The following is a 25,428-nucleotide window of genomic DNA, read 5'->3' as shown; positions in this document are numbered from 1 at the left end:
CTGTGGTGCTCTTCCTGCGTGTGGGGTCTCCAGGTGGTGTATGTGCTCTTCTCTGTGTGTGGGGTCTCTGGTATATGTGTATGTGTGCCTCCCCGTGTGCTGTTTCTTTGCCCAAGGCATCCTCCCTGTGTGTGGGGTCTATGGACCATATGTTTTGTGTGTGTGTGTACACATGTGCGCACATGTGCTGTGTGCTTCTGTGTTGTCCTGTTTCAGCGTCCAAGTCCCTCTCCCTGCGTGGGTCTGTTCCATGAGTTCCCAGATTCTCCAAGGTGGCCACGTCCTGGGTCGCAGGTTGGAAGCCAAGTTCCCAGTGGGGGACCCAGGATTCAGGGTTCCACAGTGAACGCTGTGCAAGGGAAAGTTTCTGATCCGAGGCGGGAGCTGAAGTTTCGCGGCGCAAAGCCAGGCCAACACTGCCCCCGCGCGGAGCGGTGCGGCGCTGCAGGCGGCCGGGGAAACCGAGGCAGAGAGGGCACTCGCGGCGCGCAGCGCTTCTGGGAAACCGGGAGCCCTCGTCCTGGATCGCAGCCCGAAAGCCCAGAAAGAGAATCAAGCCAAGCTCCAGCCCAGCGCTGGGGACGCTGCAGCATCGCATCGCAAGCCAGGTCCAGATCTACCTTTCTTCATCCCTTTACTATCCCCAGCGCACCCGATCCCCAAGATGACCAGCCCAAACCAGCACAAACGCCGCTTTAGCATCCTGTTTCCGGGTTTAGATCACTCTCTGCAGAGTGTCCGAGCTGTTTCTTCACCGGCCAGCAGGTGGCGATAAAGACCTGGTCAGAGCTCAAGTCGGAAACTCCAGAGGGAGGGAGGCTCCCAAATTTCCTCCAGGAAAATGGGAACGTGGCGTCGTAGAGTGCCCACGTGTATGGAGGTGGCTAGGTTCGTACAGCAAATAAACTCTAGAAGGTGCCTGCCATCTTGTCTCGGGCCCCTTCCCCATGTGGATTTGAACACTGTAGCAGGCTGAGAGGGCTAAGGTTTACCCACACGCAGGGCTCTTTTTCCTGGGCTGGGGTCTGGATACCCTCACTCTACAAGACGGTGGGCAGAGAAGCCTCTGGCACTGAAGGAGTTGTTTATCCATTGCCCCAGGTTAAGATAACGGCTGGGGTCTGCTTCAGACATGGACTGACCTAGGTTTGAGGTTGTGTAGAGAGAGTTAATCACCACCCAGGAAGACAAGTCCCTGGGATGCCCCGTCTCTCCACCTCCAATCTCCTGCCCACACCACAGCTTCATCCCAGCTGTGATTCCACCCTAATCTCCCCAACCCAAGTGGTCCCAAATCAAGCACCCAGAGTGGCTTGTTTTGGGAGACCTAGTGATCCATCTCAGCTACCTAGGAGGTGTGTTTATTTGTGGGGCGAGGGAGCGCTCTTCTCATTGCCTGGCCTGGGAACACCCCTGGGTTGGGGCTCCAGCAGGCGGTCACCTCTGAGCCTGCTGCCGGTTTGTGGATGGCAGGAGGAGCCGGTAGCCCTTAGGGCGGCCTCGCTTCAGGATGGATTGCAGCACCAAGCTGGGCAGAAAGGACTCCTAGAGTGAGAAGGAGGCCCAGCTGGGCACTGCCAAGGGGACCTCAGGGAGGAGACAGGGAGGAGACCTGCCCTCCCCTGGCCCAGGTGGTTCCGCAGCTGGCCTAGGCAGCCCACCCACTCAGTAGCAGCAAGGCAGCTGACAGCCTGGCTCAGATACCTCCTCACCCTTGCCTGCCGGGCTCCACACTGAGGGGGGCTGGGCCACAGACCAAGCAGTAAGCCCCACGGTGACTCAGCAGAGAGGGTCCCCTACAGAGTCACTCAGGGCTGCTGCTTCTAGCGGCCAGCTGCCCGGGGTGCCCACCAGCGTCTGGCTCCAGGGATGGGGCAATTTGCCCCACCTGCTCCACAGTGTTAGGAGTGTCCAGGAAGGTCCTGAGGCCTCCCCTTGGCCTTGGTGTGGTGGCCCTGGAGATGAAGGGTAGGCGGCTGCTCATGGTGGCATCTTCAGAAAGGTAGAGCTGTGGTTCCTGAGCTGACCTGGTGGGGAGACAGGAGCCTATGGTTTTGTGACCTCAAGTCCCAGACCCATTAACAGCTTGTCCCCGGAGGGACCACAACCCTCCTGCTTCCTCCACCCAGAGCCTCACACTCGGGGGCAGTTCCAGTACGAGGAGCCGGCCACAGTGTCTTGGACCCTGGGACGCAGGGCTCTGGGCAGACTGTCCAGCCATCTCCCAACACTCCCAAGTACCCGCTCTGACACAGACACGGCAGGCAAAGTCGTCTGCTCACACGGAAAGATGTTCTGACGAACTAGGAGAGAGAGGAGCGGAGTGAGTTCCCTGGCCCCTCCCTGGGGGAGGGGCACACTGACGCCCCCACCCTCTCTCCTCCCTCTAGTTGGCAAGGCTAGACAGAACCCCGTCTCCATGGCAACCACAGGCTCCCCAGTGCCTTCTGGCTGCCTCCAGAGAAGTCCTGGGTTTAAAAACTACCTCCCGTGACTGCTGCTGTGGTTGCCACCAAGCTGTGCCCTGCCATGCCCCTACTCCTGCTCCAACCTCCAATCGCCCCTTTTTTTCTAAAGTAGGAGGGCCAGGCACCCCAGCCCAGAAGTGCCAGAGAGGATGCCAAGATTCTGCAAGGGATGGAGGGAGAGGTTTCATGGTGCTTGCTCTTCCTAGAACCGGCCATTCCCAGGGGCTGGTTCAGACAGGAAGGCCTCAGAAAACACGGGCTAGTCCTGGTGCCATGGGATATGGCCACAGTGCTTAGTCTGTCCTTGGATTTCTGGAACATTCTGACCTCTATTCTAGGCTTACATGGTTCTTACACAAACACCTTTTGCCTCAATTTTCTCATCAATCAAATAACCAGAAGCTGGGGGTGAGGAATAGTGGCACACACCTGTAACCCTAGCAGCTGGGAGGTGGAGGCAGGAGGATCAGTACTTCAAGGTCATCCATGGCTACATAGTGGGACAGCCTAGGCTACGAGAGATTCTGTCTCCAGAAAGACAACAGTAAATCAATATTGTTAGTCCTAGGCACAAGAGCTCTTAAATCTATTAGCTGAAATTCTATTTTTCTGATACACACATATGCACAAAATATAAATAGCCAGAATTGGGCTTCTCTGATTCTTGTGAGTGTTAAGGGGAGGGTCCTGGGGGCCACCAAGTTCCAAGTACCAAGAAAGGGGTGTGTGTGGCGATGGCTTCCTCCTGTCTTCCTCATTATCCTGCCTGCCTTCCCACAACCCTGACCTTTCTGACTGATCATTCAAGAATTTGTGAGAGAGATGCTTCCAGAAACTGCTGAGGGGATGGGAACCAGAGCAAGCTGGGGTGGCAGCATGGACGGGCTCTCTAACGACAGCCAGGCCTGGGCTGCCATTATTTCCAGCCGCTACTCCTGGACACCACCTGTCTGAGGCCACTCCTCTCTGCTGGCTCTCGGGACCCCTACATTGTCCTTGAAGATCTCCTTGGCGTCTTCTGAAAAGGCCTGTATAGGTGCTTCCTCTCTGGAATCGATGACCTACCCTGGCTCTTTGAGGATCCAGAGCCACACCTTTGACCCCTGCACTCCTGGCAGGAGAGTTCTGGAATCTCGGCTCTCGAAGGAGCTCTCTGCTCACCTGCACGGTTGCGTTCCCAGTAGCGGAGTGCTGTGTCCTGTAGGGTTTCGTCGGCAAATCTCACCCGGAAAGGACAATAGCGCCGGCGAGGCCTTGAGCCTTCTCCAGAGGGGCTGTGAATGAGTAGACTCTTCACTTTGGGGACCTGTGTGCTGTGGAATCTGCTGAGGGAGGTGAGGGCAGGGGAACCAGGGCTCCCAGGAAGATCTTGGATAGGGCTGGAGAGATGGCCCAGTGGTTAAGAATGGTGAAGAGGACCTTAATTTGGTTCTAGCACCCACATTGTTGGCTCAAAACTGCCAGCGACTTCAACTCTAGGCATACCTGAGGCCCTCTTCTGGACTCTGCAGGCAACCACGGCTCATGGGCACACCACATCCCCCATAAATAAAATAGAAATCTTTGAAAGGTCTGCTCTTGCTTGGTGGCTGGGTCACGCTAATCACGTCAGCAGGCCTTTTCCAAGGCTTGTTCTGGTCATCGTGTGACATGCTCTATCCGATCAAACCTGCACAGTGTCCAGGAAGCCCTGTCACTACTCCCAATTATAGGCCAGGAAACTGAAGCACAGAGATGTCTAGCCCATAGCTGTCACTCAAACGTCACACCAGAGGGCAGGACTGTGCACTCAGGAGCCAAGAGGTCCTGACACACTGCAACCCGTCTCCTCATTCGTGAAATGGAAGCCATCAAGCCAGGCACAGTGGCCTGTGGGACACTTGAGGGGTAGAGGCAGGAGGATCGTGTGTTCAAGGTCATCCTCAACTACACAGTGTGAGGGCCCCCCTATGTCAGACCACGTATCAACAAATAAAGATAAAATAAGGAAATCATGGTGCCCCAACCCTTTCTCAGGGCTGGCATGGAGAGGTGGGGTGGGCTGCAATGCAAGAACCTCCTGCTGAGGGTTTGCTGAGCAGTTGGTCTCAATTATGCCACTGAGGCCGTGTGAGCGGAGGGGGGCACACAGTCCTTAAGGCTCCACTTCTCAGTTTTTCTCCTTCCGGTCATGTGCTGTGTTATAGGCGGGATCATTCCGCTGTCATAGGAGCTGGGAAAGTGGAAGAGCCCGTGTGGGGAAGCACTTAGAACAGGGCCTGTCATGGGGCTGTGCTCCGTGAAGGGCGCATTCTATTTATGTGTAATAGATCAAGAGGTTAGATCTGTTCATTTCTCCCTCAGGGGCTGGGCTGCGGAGCCTGGGTGCTCGGGCACTCGGAATGACCCCTGGCACCTTCACCGCGGGCACATTCATTTACGCAAGCGCACCCGCTTCTCCTGTGCCATCCTTTTGTGGATGCCGAGGATGTGTTTCTCGTCCGTCCAACAGACAGCCACGCAGCTGGGGTGACCAGGGTAGAACTTGGCTATAGGTGTTGGGGTACAGCTAGGCCGCAGTTGTGTGCAGACAAACATCATCTCTGTCCTGGCCACAGGGCCAGGCTTAGCCGTCTCCTAGCTCTGCCTGCGAGAGTGAGATCTTCACTTTCCTGCCTAGGGAAGATCACTGGAGCAAGGTATTGCAGTGAGGGACTGCTGCATACAAATAGTGTCCCACTGTAGCCTATATTTGATTGTAATTACTTGATGTGCATTAGTGTTTTTCCTGCATGTGTGTGTGTGGAGGGCGTTGGACACTCTGGAGACAGTTGTGAGCAGCCATGTGGGTGCTGGGAATTGAGCCCAGGTGTTCTGAAAGAACATCCAGTTCTCTTAATGACTGGGGAGGCATCTCTCCACCTTCCTAGTCTCTGCTTGGATCCTGGAGAACTGTGTCAGGAAGGGGTCTGAGGCTCACAGAGAAATGCGCGGTGATCGCTTAATATTGTCTGCCATGGGTACAGATGAAACGGCAATAGGACGCCTGCTATGTATGCATGCTCTCTGGTCCACCTGTCCTTCCTTCCCTAACTGAGTTAATTTATTGAGACAGTTTCACTGCGAAGTCCTGGCTGTCCTGGAATTCACTATGCAGACCAGGCTGGCCTCCAACTCACCCTGCTTCCAGAATACTGAGACTAAAAACGTGTACCACTGGGGCTAGAGAGATGGCTCACTGACTGCTCTTCTGGAGGACCTGAGATCAATTCCCAGCAACCACACCGTGGCTCACAACCATCTGTAATGAAACCTGGTGCCCTCTTCTGGCCTGTGGGCATACAAGCTGGCAGTGCACTCAGACCTAAAAAATACATAACTATTTTTTAAAGAAGGTACAGCACCACACCCAGCCCTCTGGTCTTTAAACTCCCAGGCTGTGCTCTCGCCCTTGCCCTAGGCTGTTGAAACCTGTTGTTTCTTTCCTCTCTCCATGAAGAGCTCTCTAGCGTCCAGGTCCAGGGAAGCATCATTGGTGCCCCAGGATCTTTCTTGCTTCCCTTAATTTCTCTTTGTCTTTCCGCTAGTGTTTGATACATAGTAAGACTTGGTAAATGGGAAAATGACAGGAAATGAGAGAAGGATGAGACCAATGGCTGGATTTAAGACAGGATCTGAGCTGAAGAGCTGACTCTCAGGGTGGGTAGCTGGATGGTTAGACAGACGGATGTGCAAGCTCGTGGGTAGTTTTATTACTCAGGGAGAGGTGACTGGCATCCTGGGCTTTAAGTGAATGAAAGGATATTATTGGGCAGCTATAGCCAGGTGGAACTGGTGAACAGGTAGAAGACTGGTTGTCTGGGGACAGTTACAGGTTCATGGCCAATAGATGCCGTGGGAGCAGTTACAGGTTCATGGCCAATAGATGCCCTGACAGATAGCTATATAAGATATTCACACCAGCGTATAGTTCAAAGCCTAAGGTGGGGGCTGGAGAGATGGCTCAGAGGTTAAGAGCATTGCCTGTTCTTCCAAAGGTCCTGAGTTCAATTCCCAGCAACCACATGGTGGCTCACAACCATCTGTAATGGGGTCTGGTGCCCTTTTCTAGCCTGCAGACATACACACAGACAGAATATTGTATACACAATAAATAAATATTAAAAAAAAAGCCTAAGGTGCATGCAAGGATGGATAGATGAGTGGATGGATGGATACATGTTAAATCCATTAGTGAGTGACCGGAAGTGAGGGAGCAAAGGAATGCCTTACTGCTCCCGCTGGGTTGGGGAGATGAGATGGCTCAATGGGTAAAGGTGATTGACAGGTAAGCCTAGCGACCTCTGTTCCACTCCCCAAACTCAGGAAGGTGGAAGGGGAGAGTCAGCTCCACAAAGGGATAGCACGGTGAGTGCCCACAGCTGCTACTACTCACGGGTTGGCCTTTTTGGCTGTGATGAATTCACCTCTTGGAGGCCCCAGGGTAGGCTTCTCTCTAAAACTGTCCTCTGAATGCAACGACTGGTCCCTTGAAGGCAAAGAGGTCACAGCCGATGGGAACAGGGCCCCTCTCCGTAGCAACCAGGGCAACCCCTCCTTTGCCAAGAAGACATCTCTCCACTTACCACAGGTCTGGGAGGAATGAGCAGCTGGAACCACGCAAACCTAGGCAGTGCTCTGATGCACCCTTGGGGTACTGTGGCGTTGAGGGTGCTACGGGGACTGGGGGGCGGGAGAGTAGGAGGAAGAAAAGAAGAAGGGGAAGAGGAGGAAAGCCCAGTGAGCTGGGGACAGTCCTCACTGGGGACCCTAGCCCCTTCCCTACCCCACCCACCCCTGTTCCCACGGCCTCACGGTGCGCCTCCGGCTGCGCGCATTTGGCGCGCAGCTGGTGCAGGAAGTCGCGAAACTTGGTGGGTAGAAACTCCCCCAGCAGCGCGCCCACGGTGTCAGGGTCGTCGCGGGCCGCGGGCTGCCGGGTCCCCCGGGTCCCCGCTCCCCGGGCCATGCCGGACTGCAGTAGCGGCGGCAGCAGCAGCGCACGCAGGGTCCCGCGGCCCCGAGGCCCGTACGGGACCCCAGGGGACAGGTAGGGCAGACGCCCGCGGTCCTGCCACCACGCGCCGGCTGTGCCTCGCCCGGTACCGACGTCGGGCGTGGGCAGCTTGGGCAGCAGGGGAGTGGCGCGGCGTGGGGAGGCCCCATCGGGACACCTCTTGGGCTCGTAGGCCGGGGTCCCAGCTGCAGGCCGGCGCCAGAACATCGTGAGTCCGAGCTCAGCTCAGGACATCTTTGCGCCTGGGGGACGCGCGGGGGCGAGCGGGACCGCGGGGAGGTCGCGCGCCAGCCCGCAGGCCATAGCGCCAGGTAGGGGCGGCTGGAACCGGCTCGGGCAGGACCCTCCCCTGCTGTGTTCGCGCCCAGTTGTGTCCTTGCCCTGCTGTGTCTGCGCGCGCAAAGACGACAACGGCGGGGACGCCAGCCCTTTAGGGGTGACTGTGACGTTGACGTGAGCTAGTACACGCTGGGTGCCTAGCACAGTGTGGCAGCCCGGGCACCTGCTGGCCGAGGACCGCCTTTCTTATCACTTAGTACAGTTGGGAGAGGGCTTGCCTAGAAAGTGCGAGAAACGGCCTGGAGGCCCATGCCTGTGATCCCAGAATTTGGGTAGGCAGAGTCTGGAGAGATGGATCAGCGAGAGGAGCAGGGCTCGATTCCCAAAACCTTCAGGAGTTTTCAACCTCTAGTCCCAGGGGATCCAACACCCTCTTTTAATCTCTGAGGGAACCAAGCACACGTGGTGCACAACCATATAGGCAAAACACTCATACACATAAAATTTAATTTTTTTCTTAAATTTACGGCTATTGCCAGGCAGTGATGGCACACACCTTTAATCCCAGCACTCGGGAGGCAGAGTCAGGCGGATCTCTGAGTTTGTGGCTATCCTGGTCTACATACAAATTCCAGACCAGCCAGAGTTACGTAGTAAGAGTCTATCTCAAAATTAACAAAAAATAAACTCAAGGTTGTTTTTGGTTTCATAACAACTTCAAGGTCAGCCTGGGCTAAGTGAGACGCTGTCTCAAAAACATTACCATGACTTGGAGTTTTGTCTTTGTTCTGCTCCTTATTAGCCTTGGGATCTGGACAGCCAGAGAATGTCCGCCAGTCAGCTCTCAGAACTAGAAAGCAGGTAAAGATGCACCCACCTCTTCATTTTGAGGAAGGGTCTCCCTGTATGGCACAAGCTAGCCTAGACTCATCCTCCTACCTCTGTCTCCCAGATTGTGGGATTACAATCCTGGGCTACCACCCGCAGGTCGCATGTGACTGAAGACCATAGAGGAGACACTCATGGGAAGCCGGACCTCCTACTGGTTGTAGAATAAACTGGGGATCTGGCTGCCTGTTCTCAGAACTGGAGCAAGCTGCAAATACATAGGACTTTCTCCCGCCTCCTAGCCGAGATTCTGACTGGGTCTGAGGAGGAGCCAAGACCACTTGTATTGCCCCTGCCCCAATGTTGGGGATGAGACTGAGAGCCTGGCAAGACCTGCTGTAGAATAGACAAGTGCTCCATCATCAAGCCGGCTGCTTCCACAGCAAACGCCCAGTTAGGGAGGAGAGCCCCAGGCTCCCTTCAGCTCTGACACTGGGGGTGGAGATGGGGCAGCCTCCAGGCCTGATTCTTCCCCAAACATACCCTACTCTCAGATTGTCATCTGCTCTAAACTGGTTCCTGGGTGACGTCTCACTCACCGTGTGGGGTCTGTTAGGCGAGGCCCTGGAAGGTCCTGTGAGTTTAGAGCCCCCCAACAGGTGGGCTATTTGCTGGGGAGCCCATCTTTCCACTTGCTGACTCTGGTAGCGCCTCCCAGGGGCCTGCAAGTCTTTGCGGATTCATTGTGATCCGCTCTTACCATAGCCACTGGTAAGCAATGGGCACTGTGGCCTGGTGACAAGGGTGGGGCTGGTCTGCCCTGGATGCCAAGGCCACACCCACAGAGGCCTTGACACTCCTGGCCAGGGCAGCCATGCTTAACTCATAGAGGAATAGACCCTGTTCTGGCTCTTTCAGATCTAGAGTGGCTATATTTCGCTGAGTGAAAGGGGGAGGACTTCCTGTCAGTCCCACCCTCCTAGGACAGTAGGGACACAATGGACCTGGAAATCCAAGAACCAAGGTCAAGTTTATTTTTTTGCTTCTTTTGGCTATATGATGCGGACAGGTTTCTTTCTTCCTGGGGGTTCCATGAGCCCAAAGGATAGATAGATGGGTGCGTCAGCCAGTTGTGGTTGGGAGAGAGCTGGAGGAAGCCCATGGGAGTGCAGAACTTAGGTTGGGGATGAGGGTACAGTTGAGACCAGTATACCCAGGTATGATATCATTTTATAAATTTAAAAAAATGAGTATCACTCATATGCCCAGAGGAGGCCTCATGAAAGATGGGTTCCATTTTCTGTGTTGCTCTTCAGAGGGATGGAGGCACGTATTTCCTCAGGAAGTTAGAATATTGGGTGGGGGACATAAACAACTTCTTTTAAATTTTTTTTCTAAGACAGGGTCTCCTTAGCTTTTATACTCACTAGTCACAGATGACCTTGAGCATCTGACCCTACCAGGGAAGGGTGGCTCTATGGTGTGGGATGATCTCTGTGGTGAAGTCAGGTTTATCATACAGGTGCAAAATAAAAAGTCAAAAGTCCACTCGCACGCGGTACAGAAGGAGCTTGAGACCCTCACCCTACATTTTTATTCTGATTGAATAAAAATTCGTGATTCGAATTCCCAGAAAAGACCACTCCCATTGACCAAGCCGCCCCAATGCCGAATTCCACAACAGGCCTCCAACTCCTAAGTGCAGGAACTGTAGGCTTGTACAGCTGCCGCTGGTTGTATGCGGTGCTAGGGATCAAACCCAGGGCGTTGTGCATGCTAGGCAATCTCTCTACCAACTGAGCTACGTATTTTTTTTTTTTTAATCTTGGCCGTGTGGAGCATGGTGACTACGGATAGATGGAATATTGTAAATTGAAAGCCAAGAAAGATGGCGGTCTATTCTAGGGCCTTGGATTTATCTTGACTTTGTGTATGGCAACATTCCTGTTGAGTTGGTAAATCTCTCAGGTTACACATAGCTGACCTCTGGCATTCACAGCCTTGAAGGTAAGAACACCAATGCCAGGCAGGGTGTCTCATGCCTTTAATCTCAGCACTCAGGAGATCTCTGTGGTTTCGAAGCCAGTTTGGTCTATATAGTGAGTTCCAGGCCAGCCAAGGCTACATAGTGACACCTTGTCTCAAAGAAAAGCAAAGCATTTAAGAACACTGGAGACAGCTGGGCAGTAGTGGCGCACACACTTAATCCCAGCATTTGGGAGGCAGATCTCTGTGAGTTTGAGGCCAGCCTGGTCTATAAGAGCTAGTTCCAGGAAAGACTAAAAGATCTGCAAAAACTCTGTCAAAAAAACAAAAACAAAAACAAAAACAGGGGCTGGAGAGATGGCTCCGTGGTTAAGAGCACTGGCTGCTCTTCCAGAGGTCCTGAGTTCAATTCCCAGCAACCACATGGTGGCTCACAACCTTCTGTAATGAGATCTGGTGCCCTCTTCTGGCATGCGGGCATACATGGAGGCAGAATGTAGTATACATAATAAATAAATAAATTTTTAAAAAAGGTTAAAAAAAATAAAGGTTCTTTGATTTTAAAAAAACAAAAAACAAAACCACTGGAGACAGCATCTGAGCCCTTTAGGAGAGGCAGGCAGAGCTGAGGCTCCACCATGTTATCTAGCCAGTGGATTGATTTGTCCATTTTTGGTGACTATGAAAGCCCCCCCCCTTTCTTACATAAGGGTCTCTGTATCTTATCAGATTCCTGATGGAAGCAGGCAGTTATGCAAGGCTAACGACATGAGAATGACACTAAGGAAGCCAAAGCAGGCTAAGGGTCACCTTGGTCAGCTAGGCTGGGTCCAGCCAATTTACTGTGGTCTTGTTTCTTCGTGGGTGGGCAGTCACGTGATGTCCTGGGGTGCTGGTTTTCAGCTGTATGAGCCTTGGTCACTGTGCATTTTGCATTTTACACATCCTACCCTGCTTGTAGCTATTCATCTTTTAATCTTTTTGTTTGCTTGTTTGCTGTTTTGTTTTTTTTATAAGATTTTTTTATTGAAATTTATTGAGCTCTACATTTTTCTCTGCTTCCCTCCCTGCCTCTCCCCTCCCCCGTTAAGCTCTCCCCTAAGGTTCCCATGCTCCCAATTTACTCAGGAGATCTTGTCTTTTTCTACTTTCTACTTCCCATGTAGATTAGATCTATGTAAGTCTCTCTTAGTGTCCTCATTGTTGTCTAGGTTCTCTAGGATTATGGTTTGTAAGCTGGCTTTCTTTGCTTTATGTTTAAAAACCACCTATGAGGGGCTAGGGAGATGGCTCAGTGGTTAAGAGCACTGTCTGCTCTTCCAGAGGACCCTGGTTCAATTCCCAGCACCCACATGGCAGCTCATAACTGTCTGTAATTCTAGTTCCAGGAGACCCAACACTCATGACAAAACACGAATGTATGCAAAATATAAATTAATAAATATTTTTTTTAAAAAAACCACCTATGAGTGAGTACATGTGATAATTGTCTTTCTGTGTCTGGGTTACCTCATTCAAAATAATGTTTTCTAGCTCCAACCATTTTCCTGCAAAATTCAAGCTGTCATTATTTTTTCTGCTGTATAGGACTCCATTGTGTAAATGTACCACATTTTCCTTATCCATTCTTCAATCGAGGGGCATTTAGAGTGTTTCCAGGTTCTGGTTATGACAAACAAAGCTGATATGAACACAGTTGAGCACATGTCCTTGTGGCACGATTGAGCATCCTTTGGGTATATACCCAAAAGTGGTATTACTGGGTCTTGAGGAAGGTTATTTCCTAATTTTCTGAGAAATCACCACACTGACATCCAAAGGGGCTGTACCAGCTTGCATTCCCACCAGCAATGCAGAAGTGTTCCCTTTTCCCCACAACCTCTCCAACATAAGTTGTCATCAGTGTTTTTGATCTTGGCCATTCTTACAGGTGTAACATGGAACCTCAGAGTTGTTTTGATTTGCATTTCTCTGATGACTAAGGATGCTGAACATTTCCGTAAGTGTCTTTCAGCCATTTTAGATTCCTCTGTTGAGAGTTCTCTGTTTAGGTCTGTACTCTATTTTTTTTATTGGATTATGTGATCTTTTGGTGTCCAATTTCTTGAGTTCTTTGTATATTTTGGGGATCAGACCTCTGTCTGATGTGGGGCTAGTGAAGATCTTTTCCCATTATGTAGGCTGTCGTTTTGTGTTGTTGACCATGTCCTTTGCTTTACAGAAGCTTTTCAGTTTCAGGAGGTCCCATTTATTAATTGTTTCTCTCAGTGTCTGTGCTGCTGGGGTTATATTTAGGAAGTGGTTCCCTGTGCCAATGCGTTCAAGTGTACTTCTCACTTTCTCTTCTATAAGGTTCAGTGTTGCTGACTTTATGTTGAGGTCTTTGATCCATTTGGACTTGAGTTTTGTGCATGGTGATAGATATGGGCCTATTTTCATTCTTCTACATGTTGATGTCCAGTTATGCCAAGACCACTTGTGTGGATTAATATCTGGGTCTTCTATTCAGCTCCATTTGTCCTCCTATCTGTTCTTATGCCAATACCAGGCTGTTTTCAGTACTGTAGCTCTGTAGTAGAGTTTGAAGTCAGGGATTGTGATATCTCCAGAAGTTCTTTTATTGTACAGGATTGTTTTGGCTATCCTGGGTTTTTTGCTTTTCCAAATGAAGTTGAGTACCGTTCTTTCGAGGTCTTTGAAGAATTTTGCTGGGATTTTGATGGGCAGAGCTACATCATTATTGTATAATTATTTCACGTGTGTGGGCATGTGCGCATAAGTGCAAGTGCTCTTGGAAGTCTAAAGCAGGCACTGGATCCCTGGAGCTGGAGTTTCAGGGGATGTGAGACTCCCAGTTTGTCAGATCTTCTGCAAGGGCAGGATGTGCTCTTAACGGCTTGTTGGAGCAGCCCCAAGCCTTCTCGTTATTATTATTATTAATTTTGAGACAGGCTCTCACTATGTAGCTCTGACTGTCCTTGATCTCACTATATAGACCAGGCTGGCCTTGAACTCACAGAGATCTGCCTGTCTCTGCCTCCTGAGTGCTGGGGTTAAACGCGTGTGCCACCACCCCATCTGTAGCAAACACTCTTAACTGCTGAACCACAAGCCATCTCTCCATCCCCTTGGCTTTTGTTTTTATTTCTGAGAAGAGGTCTCAGGTAGTGTGAACTGCTGTTAAACTTACTACATGTGAGAGAATGACTTTTAACTCCTGGCCATTCTGCCTCCACTTCCCACGTGCTGGGAATCTAAGCATTCACCACTGCATGGTGGCGAACGGCTCTTTAAACTATTGAAGCCAGGTATGACCTAGAACAGTCCAAAACAGATATCAAATAAAGTGCACGCAGAGTTAGGGTGGGGATTTAACTGCGGGCGGGGATTCTCAGCCTCCTATGTATCTGTAGCTTTCATTTCATTAACGGACACATTGGAACACAAAGACAGGAGGATCACTATGAATTCCAGGCTATCCTGGGCTATCTAGCAACTTAGTCACTGACTCAAAAATAAAATAAAATAATGGCAAACACAACTTTAAGTGCCTTCTTATGCAGAGCCTTAGGAAGGGCATTACAGATATGTCTAACATCAGGACGTTGGCGGACAGAGGTGATCTTAAGGTGAAAATAGTTACTATGATAGCTTTCACTGCCTGGGAACCCAGTGCAAACACTGGGCTGAAGCCTAAAGCTGCAAATACCACAAATTTAACTCCCAGAACACTAGTGAATCCTTTCATCCACCAGTCAGAAAAGGCGGCCAGAACTCCGAGGTGAAAGGGTTTACATGCAGCAAGCTCATCTTTCCTTCACTCAAGACTGCTGCAGAACATCTATGAATGGATAGGGAAGGGCGGCCTGATGCGGGAGAATTGTCTGTATTGTGTCAATTATATTTTAATAAAACGCTGATTGGCCAGGCAGGCAATATAGGCGGAAAAGCCAGACAGGAAGTAGGGGTGAAGCAAAAAGACCGGGGATATTCTGGAAGCAGAAGCTCTCTCAGCCACTCCTGCGCAGACCACCAAAGAGGTAACATGTGAGCTGCCCAGCTGGAAAAGGTACTGAGCCATTATGGCTAACATAGATAATAATAATGGATTAATATAAGTTACAAGGACTAATAAGAAGCCTGACCTAATGGGCCAATCAGCTTTATAACTTATAGAGTTCTCTGTGTGATTGATTTCCTTGGGGTTTGCCAGCTGGGGGGTACCGGGCAGGTCAGAAACCACAACAAGCCGGCCCTCATGCTACAGCGGCCCTCTGGAGGGGAAACGTGTCTGGATTTCTGCTCCCTTGCCTCTGTCAAAGCCGTTTCTTCTTTTTCTTTTCTGGGTTGGTATATTATTTTAAGATAACTAGTGGAGATGGGTGGATTTGAGCAACATGGCCCTTATTTCTCCTTTAGAGTGGAAAACGCTCACAAACGCTGGATTTTAAGAATCCAGCCTTGTGGCGCGTGGTGGAGCGTGCCTGTAACCCCAGCAACCGAGAAGCTGGTGCAGAAGGATAGCGGAGTTTAAGGCCAGCGCTCAGTTACCTAGTCGGACTCGGTCTCGAAGAAAGAGTTACACCCTTAAGTAAACTGGCCCACGTACTTAGTCCGGGAGATGCCAGCTGTGGATCCTTCATCTTGAAGTCCAGGAGCGCCTTCCGCGTAGGCAAAAATAAATGGGTTAGGAGCCCGCGGGACGGGGAGGCGGGGGTGATCAGGCCGGGAGAGCAGTGAGCTGGCCGCACGTGGGGGTGAACTGGCCTTGGGGAGGGGCGAGCTAGCGATGGGGAGGGGCGAATTGGCCGTGGGGCGGGACTATCTGGTCGTGTGGCTGAGCGAACAGGCCGTGGGGAGGGGCGATCTGGATGTGTAGGGAGAGCTGGCCGTGGAGCGGGGTGAGCTGGCCGTGGGGCGGAGCGAGTTTGAGTCTACCCCCCTCCGGGCTCGAGGAAGTGACGTGTGCGGACAAAGGCAGAGGCCGCGAGGTGTCTAGTCCGGTAGAGTGGTGGCGGCTGCTGTGGGCTTCGGTCCTTGCCAGCCTTCTTCTCGCCTCGCCCTTGTCTCTCGAGTCCCGAGAGCTCCCATCTGGGTGAGTAGCGCGAGATGGACGGAGGGGACGAGGCCAGGGAAGAGGGAGGTGCTCACCCCAGCTGCCCAAAGCGGTGAGGCCCGGTCGTCAAGTGACCCAGGCCTGCCCCACGTGCGTGTCCCGAAGTCCACCGAACAGACCTGGGCAGGGACCGTGGTGACCACGGATCGGGTTAGAGGAAGCTACGTTGTCGGAGGCTGGCAAGACATGTACCCTCTCCACCCGCGCTCTTAAGCCACCGAAAGACCCTTTCCAGCCCTCAGTTTTCCCTCTGAGATAGGAGGGAACCTACTGCAAGCCTGGTGTGAGACATTGGCACCGTGCGCGGCTCACGACCTCGTGGTTAAGTGCCCGGTTGCACAGATTGCGGTCGTGTTTAACTAGTTCCAGCTCTGACTGACACACCTACGGTCTCCTGAGCCCTTGGGGCCAAGGTCAGCCTTTTTGCGGGGAGACTGCCATCTCGAAAAGCCCAGGCTTGGCTGCTCCACCAACTGTGTGATCATTTCGTTCTTTCATCCTTTTGATGAAGGGTTGGAACTGCTGGTGTCAGAGGCCCTGCCTAGGGTGGTGTAGCTGAGGGCAGTGATGCAGGGGATGGTCACCCAGTGAGATGGGCCGGACCCCTAGGAGGGCCCAGAACTACATAAGGAGATTGGATCCTGTCCTTAGTTTTTTGTTTTTTGTTTGTTTGTTTGTTTGTTTGTTTTTTGGTTTGTTTCCCTGTTTCCTATGTGACGTATTAAGGAACATCATTTCCTTTAGCATGCTGGTTTTCCTGCCCATCAGCTGGAGCAGGGAGGGGGCGAGGGGGACTGTGGGAGTGTTGGAGGTACTTGTGGAATACTCTGCTGGAGGCCAGAAGCCATAGGATCAAGAGGTCAGTCTCTCCACCTGTGAAGTAGTTCGGGGTATACAGGGAGGGAGAGCTTGTGTTTGTATCTTCCAGATTGACCATCAGTTTCCCTGCTCATATGACCTCATAGAACCTTCCTAGGGGCTATGAGTTTTGGGGGTTTTTAACATATCTCCTCACTCGATCATCTGAAGAATGGTATTCGAGCTTTTTATTTTTATATTTGATCATGTGTGTATGGGAGCTGTACATGTGAGTGCAGGAATGTGGGAGGCCAGAAGAGGGCGATAGATCACAGGAACTGGAGTTCCTGGTGGTTGTGAGCCAGCCAAAGTGGGGATGTTGATAAGAACAGCCAAAGCTCTGATGGCTGAACCGTCTCACCAGCCTCTCGTTTGAGGACTAAAAGCTCAAGAGAGCATACGGTATATGCCTTCCGCTGTGGATCACCTGACTTCTCAGAGGCACACTTCATCACCATAGCCTTTCCGTGAAGTTCAGCATCACTGTCCTCGTTGAATAAAAACAGAGAGCCAGGTGGTGGTGGTGCACACCTTTAATCCTCACATTTGGAAGGCAGAGGCAGGTGGATCTCCAAGTTTAAGGCCAGCCTGGTCTCGAGAGTGAATCCCAGGACAGCCAGGGCTACAGGGAGACCCTGTCTTGAACAAACAAAAACAACAAATAAGGAAGAACAATTGAGGCAGAGCATTTGGCTTATTTGTTCATTTATGTGGCAGCTGAGGTAAGGGCTGTGCCTTGGAGCTGTGCACCAGCAGCTCAAGTTGTTTCTGTTTTGATACAGTGTCTCATAAGGTCTAGGCTGGCCTCAGAGTCACTTTGTAGCCAAGGATGTCTTTGAACTTCTGACCCTCCAGCTTGGGGTGACATGATGCACCACCATATCCAGTTTTGGGGGTGCTGAGGCTTGAACCCATGGCTTTGTGTATGTTAGGCAAGTGCTCTGCCAACTGAACTGTTTTTGTTTTCTTGAAACAGGCTCTCACTGTTCACTGTGTAGTTCAGGCTAGTCTTGAACTCTTGATCCTCATGCCTCAGCCTCCTGAATGCTAGGAATATCAGCATGCAATGCACTGTACCAACTAAGTGTCCTGTCTACGTCTCTACAGCTAGTGAGTAGAGCCGAGACTCAGGTCCATCTCACCCTACCGTCAGAGCCTTTTGTTTTGTTTTGATAGAGGCTCTCACTGTGTAGAGCAGGCTAGCCTAGAATTCACAGCACCTGCCCCCGCCTCCGAGTGCAGCCACCACCACTGCCGTTTTTTTGTTTGTTTGTTTGTTTGAGACAGGCTTTCTCTGTAGCTTTGAAGCCTGTCTTGGAACTAGCTCCTGTAGACCAGGCTGGCCTCGAACTCACAGAGATCCACCTGCCTCTGCCTCCCGAGTGCTGGGACTAAAGGCGTGCGCCACCACCGCCCGGCATACTTTTGTTTTTTGAGACAGGGTTTCTCTGTACAGACCAGTTTGGCTTTGGACTCAGGGATCCACCTGTCTCAGCCTCTGAAATGGTGGAATTAAAGGCATATGCCACCACTCCTGATGCCTGAAACACCATTTAGCTCATATTAAAGCCTTGTATGGTTGGAGGTTGAAGAAGAGATGACTCAGTAGTTAAGAGCACTGGCTGTTCATTGGGGGAGTTCAATTCCCAGCAAACACATGGTGGCTCACAACCATCTATAGTGAGATATGATCCCCTCTTCTGTCCTGCAGGCATACATATAGGAAGAACACTGTATACATAATAAATAGATCTTTAGGAATAAAATAAAACCAGGCTGGAGAGCTTTCTCAGCGCTTAAGAGCACTGACTGCTTTTCCAGAGAGCCCAGGTTCAATTCCCAGCACCCACATGGCAGCTCACAACTGTCTGTAACTCCTGTTCCAGGGGATCTGACAACTTCACACCAATGCACATAAAATAAAGTTAATAAAAAAAAAGAACTAAAATAAAACCTAAGTATAGTGCCTAGTGATGGTGGTGGCAGTGGTGGTCTTGGTGACACACGCCTTAAATCTTAGCACTTGGGAGGTAGGGGTAGGTGGATCTCAAAAAAGGCAAAATAAAGCAGTATAGTTATGGTCAGCCTCCCTCTCTTTTCTGTCTCCATCTTTGCTCTCCCCCTCCCCCTTCTCCTTCCTCCACCAGAGCCCTATTCCCACATAGAACAGGGCCTGCCCACCAGGCGGCCAAGGGACTCTAACTCTAGGCAGGGTTTTGCTTATTTTGCCTCCAGTTGCCTTCAGACGTTGTCATAGGGATGTCTCAGGGTGTGATGGCTGTAAAGGCCTGCTGGTGACAATTCACACATCATTTTCTTAGCTGGGTCCTGGGTGAAGAGACTTAAGCAAGGCAGCTGCAGGTGGAGTGGGAGGTGGCTAGATGACCCCAAGAATGTGCAGGTGGCAGTCATGAGCAGGAGGCCTGTCTGCCCATGAGCTAGCCTGGCATGCACACATAGCCACACTGTCCTGACCCTTCCTGCCCTTGGCCATGCAATTTCATGGTGTAGGGGGATGTCTTTCTTTCTTTCTTTCTTTCTTTCTTTCTTTCTTTCTTTCTTTCTTTCTTTCTTTCTTTCTCTCTCTCTCTCTCTCTCTCTCTCTCTCTCTCTCTCATTCTCTCTCTCTCTTTCTTTTTTCCCTCCCTCTCCCCCTCCCTCCCCCTCCCTCCCTTCTTCCTTCTTTCTTTCTTTTTGGCTTTCCGAGACAGGGTTTCTCTGTGTAACATCCCTAGCAGTCCCGGAACTCGCTTTGTAGACCAGGCTGGCCTCAGACTCCCAGATATTCACCTTCCTCCGCCTCCTGGGTGCATGGATTGAAGGTGTGCACCACCCCCACCAGGGGAGGTGTGTTTTTCTTGTCCTCCAGGCCACTCAGCGGACACTGGAGGTCCATGTTCGGGCAGGGCATGTCTTCAGGAATCAGCTGGGCCGGAAGAGCAAACCAGCCCTGGACTTTCCTTTCCTGGCCTGGATGTGCTCTGCCTCCCTAACCCTGATCCCCAGCCTCTTTCTAGAAGCAAGTGGGATTCTTGTAAATTAGATTTTTCAAGAGACTTTGGCAATTAAAGGAATTATGCCATAGGCCTTGGGTAAAGAAAAAAAAAAGGTAAAAGGGTAAAAGGTGTTGGTAACAGCCTGCAGTGTCCTCTGTCCTGGATGGTGTAGGAGCCTCCAAAAGTGAGAAATGGCCACAGCCGCGCATGCTCGCTCACTCGGTCATTCCCCCCAGCTAGCGTGTGTCCCTGACTCCACCGGCACTGTGCAAAGGGTGCACCGGGTCGTGGCCACTCTCAGGAGCCGGCACCCTGGGAAGGGGCAGGGCAGAGTGCCTCCCTTCTGTTCTGGACTCCAGTTTTCCTGTTCATTTGGTGAGAACCGAACATCACGTGTGCCACATGGGCCACAAGAAAAGCCCTGAAGTTGTCGTCCTCAGTGTTGAATAAGACAACTTTGAACAGCAATCTGAGAGTTTCCTTAGGGCTTACGGGCTGGCTGCTGGGCCAGCATGGAGCCAGTGTGGTATGGGAGAGGACCGAATGCCGTCCTAGCTGGTGGTTGCTAAGGTGCTGGGACACGGTTGCTGAGGTGCCTGGAGAGGCATTTGACAGCCCTCTTGTCCCGGGTCATCCTGTCAGTCCCCAGCCAGGTACATCGTGATGCTCAGGCTGTTGCTTCCTATCCACTCCGGCTCCCAATCCAGCACAAGTACCCTTGTGCTTATTGAGGTGGTCGGTCTCTTGGGGACCAACCGGGCTTCACATTCCTTTGTGGGCCAGCTGAGGCGGCCTTCTACTGCCTTCCCTGGGCCACTGTGAAGCATGCCACTGTCCTCCCAGGGCCACTGTGAAGCATGCCACTGTCCTCCCAGGGCCACTGTGAAGCATGCCACTGTCCTTCCAGGGCCAGTGCTGCTGGTGGGGCATTGTGGTAAAGGAGTGTGGCATTTAGAACCAGGGTCCCCAGCCTGTTACTCCAAGGGCCCCTTGGGTGTGTTTTCCTTTAGCCCCAAATCCTTGTGATGAGGAGTTCAGTTGTGGTGCTTGGGGGTTGGTGACAAATGGGGCCACTTTGCTTTCTTTGTGTTTCGTTCCCTTCCCAGTCACAGAAGGACTTAGTGAGACCTCACAGCAGCCCACGGGGCCCTTTCTGTCGTGCGCTCTGTTCACTAGGTTTGCTCTTCTGCTCCCGGATTCCCGTGTTGACTGTGACTCGGCGACACTGCCTGTCTTAGTGGCACCCAGGTGTGAAGTGTCCCATGAAGCCAGCTAGTGTTCCAGTGGAGACCCTTAGGTCCAGGACAGCATCGCGGGAACACGCTGCCCGTGTGGGAAGAGCAATTCAGGACAGTGGGTGACGGTGACAGTGGGTGACGGTGGTATCTACTCGTGCTGAGCAGTGCCGGAGCAGCAGCCAACACTGTGATCCCCACTGCTGCTATTTGTCCTGTGTCTTTTAGCACAGCCACTGCTGTGTCCACTCCCTCTGACACCCCCTGCCTGGGTGCCTCCTGCGCACTGCAAGTGTAGGATTAGTTTTGAGACAGACAGCTTCGTGCACTACTGAACCAACATGCGCGGGCAGACTGCAGTTCAAGGCTGGTGCTCGGCAGAAGTCCCCCTCTTCCTCCATGGCTTCTCGCCCACCCTGGCCCTGGCCACTTTCACTGTGTGGCAGCCTGCCCCCTTCTTCAGAAAGGGGTGCTCTAGAGCCACCTGCGCGCCATCCCCAGCACTGGAAACCATAGAAAGGGGTTCGTTCCTCCGTTGCCCGAGTTCACAGCCCTCAGGGAGCCACACCAGGACGCAGGAGCCCTTGTTTTCTGTTTAGCTGCTTTCTGCTCCATGATCGTCAGACTCTCGCAGTAGCTGGGACAGAGGAGGGACAACCATTTCTGTTGTGATCCTGTGTCCTCCACAGCACGTGGCCAAGCTGCTGTGGGTGTGGCTAGTTCCGTGCCACCTTGCTGGAGGGCAGGCTGGGCCAGGGCTGGACTGTGCTTGCTTCTGTTCCCAGATCCTTTCCTCAGCTACCTGTAGTGTTCAGGACCCCAGGCTCCTCATGACCCCAGGCTCCTCATGACACTCTGCAGAGCCTTCCACCTGACTTTCTCCTCACTTAGCCAATGTTCAGCCATCCATCACTGTCGGTACCTGTGCTCTTCCCCGGGGATGCCTCCCCTGAACCTAGTGGCCTCTGGCTGTGTCCTCCTTACTGTTGGGGTCTTGTGTGTGTCTAGCTCCTGCTTGTTGCTTCCTGGGACACAGCGTGGCACCTGGCAGGACCCTGCTCTGGGATGAAGGGCTGGCCCTGCCTGAGCTGTTCACTTGCCACTGGGGGACAAGAGAGGGGTGGGAGTTGCTCGGGCCTCCTAGGGGGTCTCCTGCAGTGCCCATAGCAGAAGGCAGGGGACCCTGCTCTGGGTTCTTTGCCTATCCTGAGGTTACAGGTCATCAAGTCAAGATTCAGGAACCAGACACTAGGCTGCAGGGTCCCTTGCTTTGGTAGTTTTGCAAAATGTCGGGGGTGCTGGGCTGTCATCCAAGAAGTAGATGCCTGGACATTGGTGGTTGGACATTGCTTTCTCCAGACAGAGTTTGTGCCTCACACAGTGTGGGGCTCGTACCCTAGAGGCTTCCTGCCATCCAGTGCTCTCTTCATTCTTCCTCTTCCATTTTCAGAGGAGCAGAGCTGTGGTTGGTGACAGCGTGGCCGGTGACATCATGACAAGTGAGGTGATTGAAGATGAGAAACAGTTTTATTCGAAGGCCAAGACCTATTGGAAACAGATCCCGCCCACGGTGGACGGCATGCTTGGGGGGTATGGCCACATCTCCAACATCGACCTCAACAGCTCTCGGAAGTTTCTGCAGAGGTTTTTAAGGGTAGGCAGGTGTGATGTCCTCTCCAGGAGAGGCTGTGGCTCTGGTGGGGCAGTGTGGGGAGCCACTTCCACATACCACACTGCAGGTCCTCTGGTCCTCTCTTGGTGGCTGCCACCAAGGCCCTGAAGAGCTGGGTCAGGTGGTGATTGGGCGGGATCTGCAGACTGTGAGTTTTGTCTCTGGGCCAGGAGCCAGGAGCTGGCCGTGCACTGTGGTCTCAGCCCTGTCAAAACGGAGCAGTCTGGGAACAGCCCCTGCTGGGCCTAAGGGTGCTGGGCTGTGGGTGGTGACTGCCCTCTTGTGACTCCTTGTCCTGCCCGTCTGTGTTCTCCCTTCTCAGCCTGTTGCAGCACAGGGTGAGCCCTGCAGGAGGCCCTTACCCTTTCTCCACACCCCACACCCTCACACCCCCATCTTCCCGCCTTTTTTGCATCCTCAACACTGTCATCCTGGGGGCTCATGGGGGCCCTGGAGCGAAAGGAGATTGTGCATCTGCTTTTCTAGCTCTCCCCTCGAAGGAGAAGCTGCCTCCCTTAGCAAGAGTCCCACTTGCCCTCCCATGATAGGCCAGTGCAGGAGCCGGGCTCTGCTTCCTGGGACTCGCGAGAAGGGCTCTGCAGTTGTGGTGCCTCGTGGGTCATAGGCTCTCCTGTGTTTTAGGAAGGACCGAACAAAACGGGGACTTCCTGTGCCCTGGACTGTGGTGCCGGCATTGGAAGGATCACCAAGCGCCTGCTCCTGCCGCTCTTCAGGGTGGTGGACATGGTGGACGTGACTGAGGACTTTCTGGCCAAAGCCAAGACCTACCTGGGGGAAGAGGGCAAGAGGGTGAGGAACTACTTCTGCTGTGGGCTGCAGGACTTCAGTCCAGAGCCCAGCTCCTATGATGTGATCTGGATCCAGTGGGTGATAGGTAAGGCTCGCGTTGCCGCTCCCCGTGCTCACCATGTCCTCCGCCACTCAGGTGCCCCGCCAGCCGTGGGAGCCTAGTTCCGCTCCCCCGGTGAGCTGGCCAGCTGGGATGCAGCTCTCTTGGTTCTCGGGACTGTGGTGAGAAGCCTGAAGCCAGATGAATAACTGCGTGTAGGTGGAACAATCCTCAGTGGTCAGTGCTGATCTGGAGATGTGGAAATGAGTTAATGAGGATTTACTCTTCTTAAATTCTTCTCTCGGGAGCCAGAGAAATGGCTCAGCAGTTAAGAGCACTGACTGTTCTTGCAAAGGACCTGGGTTTGGTTCCTAGCACCCACCTGGTGGCTCATGGCCATCTTCACCTATAGCTGTAGGGGATCCAGTGCTGTCTTCTGACCTGAGTGAACATCAGACACACACGGCGCAAATACATCCATGCAGACAAACACCCTTATACATGAAAAGTAAATTAATTAAAAAATAATTTAGAATAATGTTTTTCTGTGGCTCTAGCCATTCTGGAACTTGCTCTGTAGACCAGGCTGACCTCAAAATCAGAGATCTGTCTGCCTCTGCCTCCCAAGTGCTGGGATTAAAGGCATTTTCCAACATGCCACACTTAGAATTTTTTAAAAAGATTTAAAATGTGTATGTGTAAGTGCCTGCATGTCTGTGTATCATGTGTGTGCAATGCCCATGGAGGCCAGAAGAGGGCATCAGATTCCTCTGGAGTTGGAGTTAGACTGCTGTGAGCCACCATGTGGGTGCTGGGAACAGAATCCTGGTCCTCTAGAAGAGCAATTGGTGCTTGTAACTCAAGTCATCTCTCCAGCCCCTAAATTCTTATCTTTTACTGTGATCAATACTCCTACCCCCCCCCCCCCCCCCAGTTTCCTTATATAGCTTAGATTGGCCTCAAACTCAAATCCTCCTGTCATGGTAGAGTCACAGGGTGCATGGCCAGGCCAGACCAGGGGCGTTTTAAGAAAATGAAAGTCTCTGAACTCCTGCTATAGCATTGGGGCTGGGGTGAGGTGCCCACATGGCCTAATAGCTCTCTGCACTGCTGTACCCAGGCTTCTGACACTGTAGCAGGTGCATCCTGAGCGGGCTGCACAGCACTACTGTGACACTGTGGCCTGGCCCTGTTGTTTGGGAGCTTTCTGCTCCGCCCACAAATGCAGGCCTAGCAAGAGGTGGTATGCCAGCAGCTATCAGCTATGACTGTAGGGCACCCAGACAGGGCAAACCCCAGCTTTTGACTCAGTGTATATTACTTTTGTGTGGGTGACCTCAGAACTCACACTTCACAACACTGGCCTCCTCTAACATGACCAAGAGACACCAGCTTGCTGGGTCCATGCTGAGGGTGCAGACACTTCTGTTCCCTCCCCCAGGTCACCTGACGGATCAGCACCTGGCTGAGTTCCTGCGTCGCTGTAAGCAGGGCCTGCGTCCCAATGGCATCATTGTCATCAAGGACAACATGGCTCAGGAGGGTGTGATCCTGGACGACGTGGACAGCAGTGTGTGCCGTGACCTCGAGGTGGTACACCGGATCATTCGCAGTGCCGGCCTCAGCCTCCTGGCGGAGGAGCGCCAGGAGAACCTACCAGATGAGATCTACCATGTCTACAGCTTTGCCCTGAGATGAGGCCAGGGCCAGCGCTAGGGGCATGCAGCTGGCAGGCCACTAGACACACTTGCCATCCACCTTTGACTCCAGTGGGGGGGACAAGCCCTGGATTGTGGTGTATATTGGGGCAGTACTGCCCTGTCACTCCAAGGCACCCTGGCAGCTCCCCACAAGGATATGGGAAGCTAAGCTGCCACCCATAGGACTGGCTGCCAAGGACCTGAAGTGTGTGCACTGCTGTTCCAGGACAGCCAGGAGAGCTGCACATGGTACCTGCAGATGGTACCACTTACAGGAGTGGTCAGACCCACATCCTGTGGTGATGGCTTGCAGCAGCCTGCTGTAATGGGGGCTTCCTCTTCTTGAGCTCCTCCCTGACAGGCACTTTGCAGTCAATAAAAGGGTGGGCCCTGTTCTCAGATGCC

General features: G+C 52.4%; 2 protein-coding genes across 6 annotated transcripts; one reads left to right on the top strand and one right to left on the bottom strand.

Moving 5' to 3' along the window:
* Positions 1–617: 617 nt before the first annotated feature.
* On the bottom strand, positions 618–7,738 carry C21H9orf50 (chromosome 21 C9orf50 homolog). Of its 4 annotated transcripts, XM_048431994.3 has the most exons (8): positions 7,302–7,738; positions 7,073–7,169; positions 6,883–6,975; positions 3,630–3,742; positions 2,138–2,303; positions 1,889–2,027; positions 1,442–1,545; positions 618–1,142 (listed from the first exon to the last, which is right to left on the bottom strand). In XM_048431994.3, exons 1-8 carry the CDS (start codon positions 7,708–7,710, stop codon positions 1,127–1,129), a joined length of 1,137 nt encoding a protein of 378 aa, XP_048287951.2. In that variant the 5' UTR covers positions 7,711–7,738; the 3' UTR covers positions 618–1,126. The 4 variants fall into 4 exon arrangements, with proteins under 4 accessions (XP_048287951.2, XP_085537524.1, XP_085537528.1 ...); XM_085681398.2 differs by having other exon boundaries at positions 7,073–7,738; XM_085681402.2 differs by lacking the exon at positions 618–1,142 and having other exon boundaries at positions 1,346–1,545.
* Positions 7,739–15,523: 7,785 nt separating this feature from the next.
* On the top strand, positions 15,524–25,428 carry Ntmt1 (N-terminal Xaa-Pro-Lys N-methyltransferase 1). 2 transcript variants are annotated; one of them, XM_048431998.3, is made up of 4 exons: positions 15,524–15,691; positions 22,252–22,455; positions 23,116–23,368; positions 24,765–25,428. In XM_048431998.3, exons 2-4 carry the CDS (start codon positions 22,294–22,296, stop codon positions 25,019–25,021), a joined length of 672 nt encoding a protein of 223 aa, XP_048287955.3. In that variant the 5' UTR covers positions 15,524–15,691; positions 22,252–22,293; the 3' UTR covers positions 25,022–25,428. The 2 variants fall into 2 exon arrangements, with proteins under 2 accessions (XP_048287955.3, XP_048287956.3); XM_048431999.3 differs by lacking the exon at positions 15,524–15,691 and having other exon boundaries at positions 22,253–22,391.

Source organism: Myodes glareolus, chromosome 21 (assembly GCF_982192425.1).
Source record: "Myodes glareolus chromosome 21, mMyoGla1.1, whole genome shotgun sequence".
Taxonomy (NCBI): domain Eukaryota; kingdom Metazoa; phylum Chordata; class Mammalia; order Rodentia; family Cricetidae; genus Myodes; species Myodes glareolus.
This window is presented reverse-complemented; position numbering and strand designations above follow the sequence as displayed.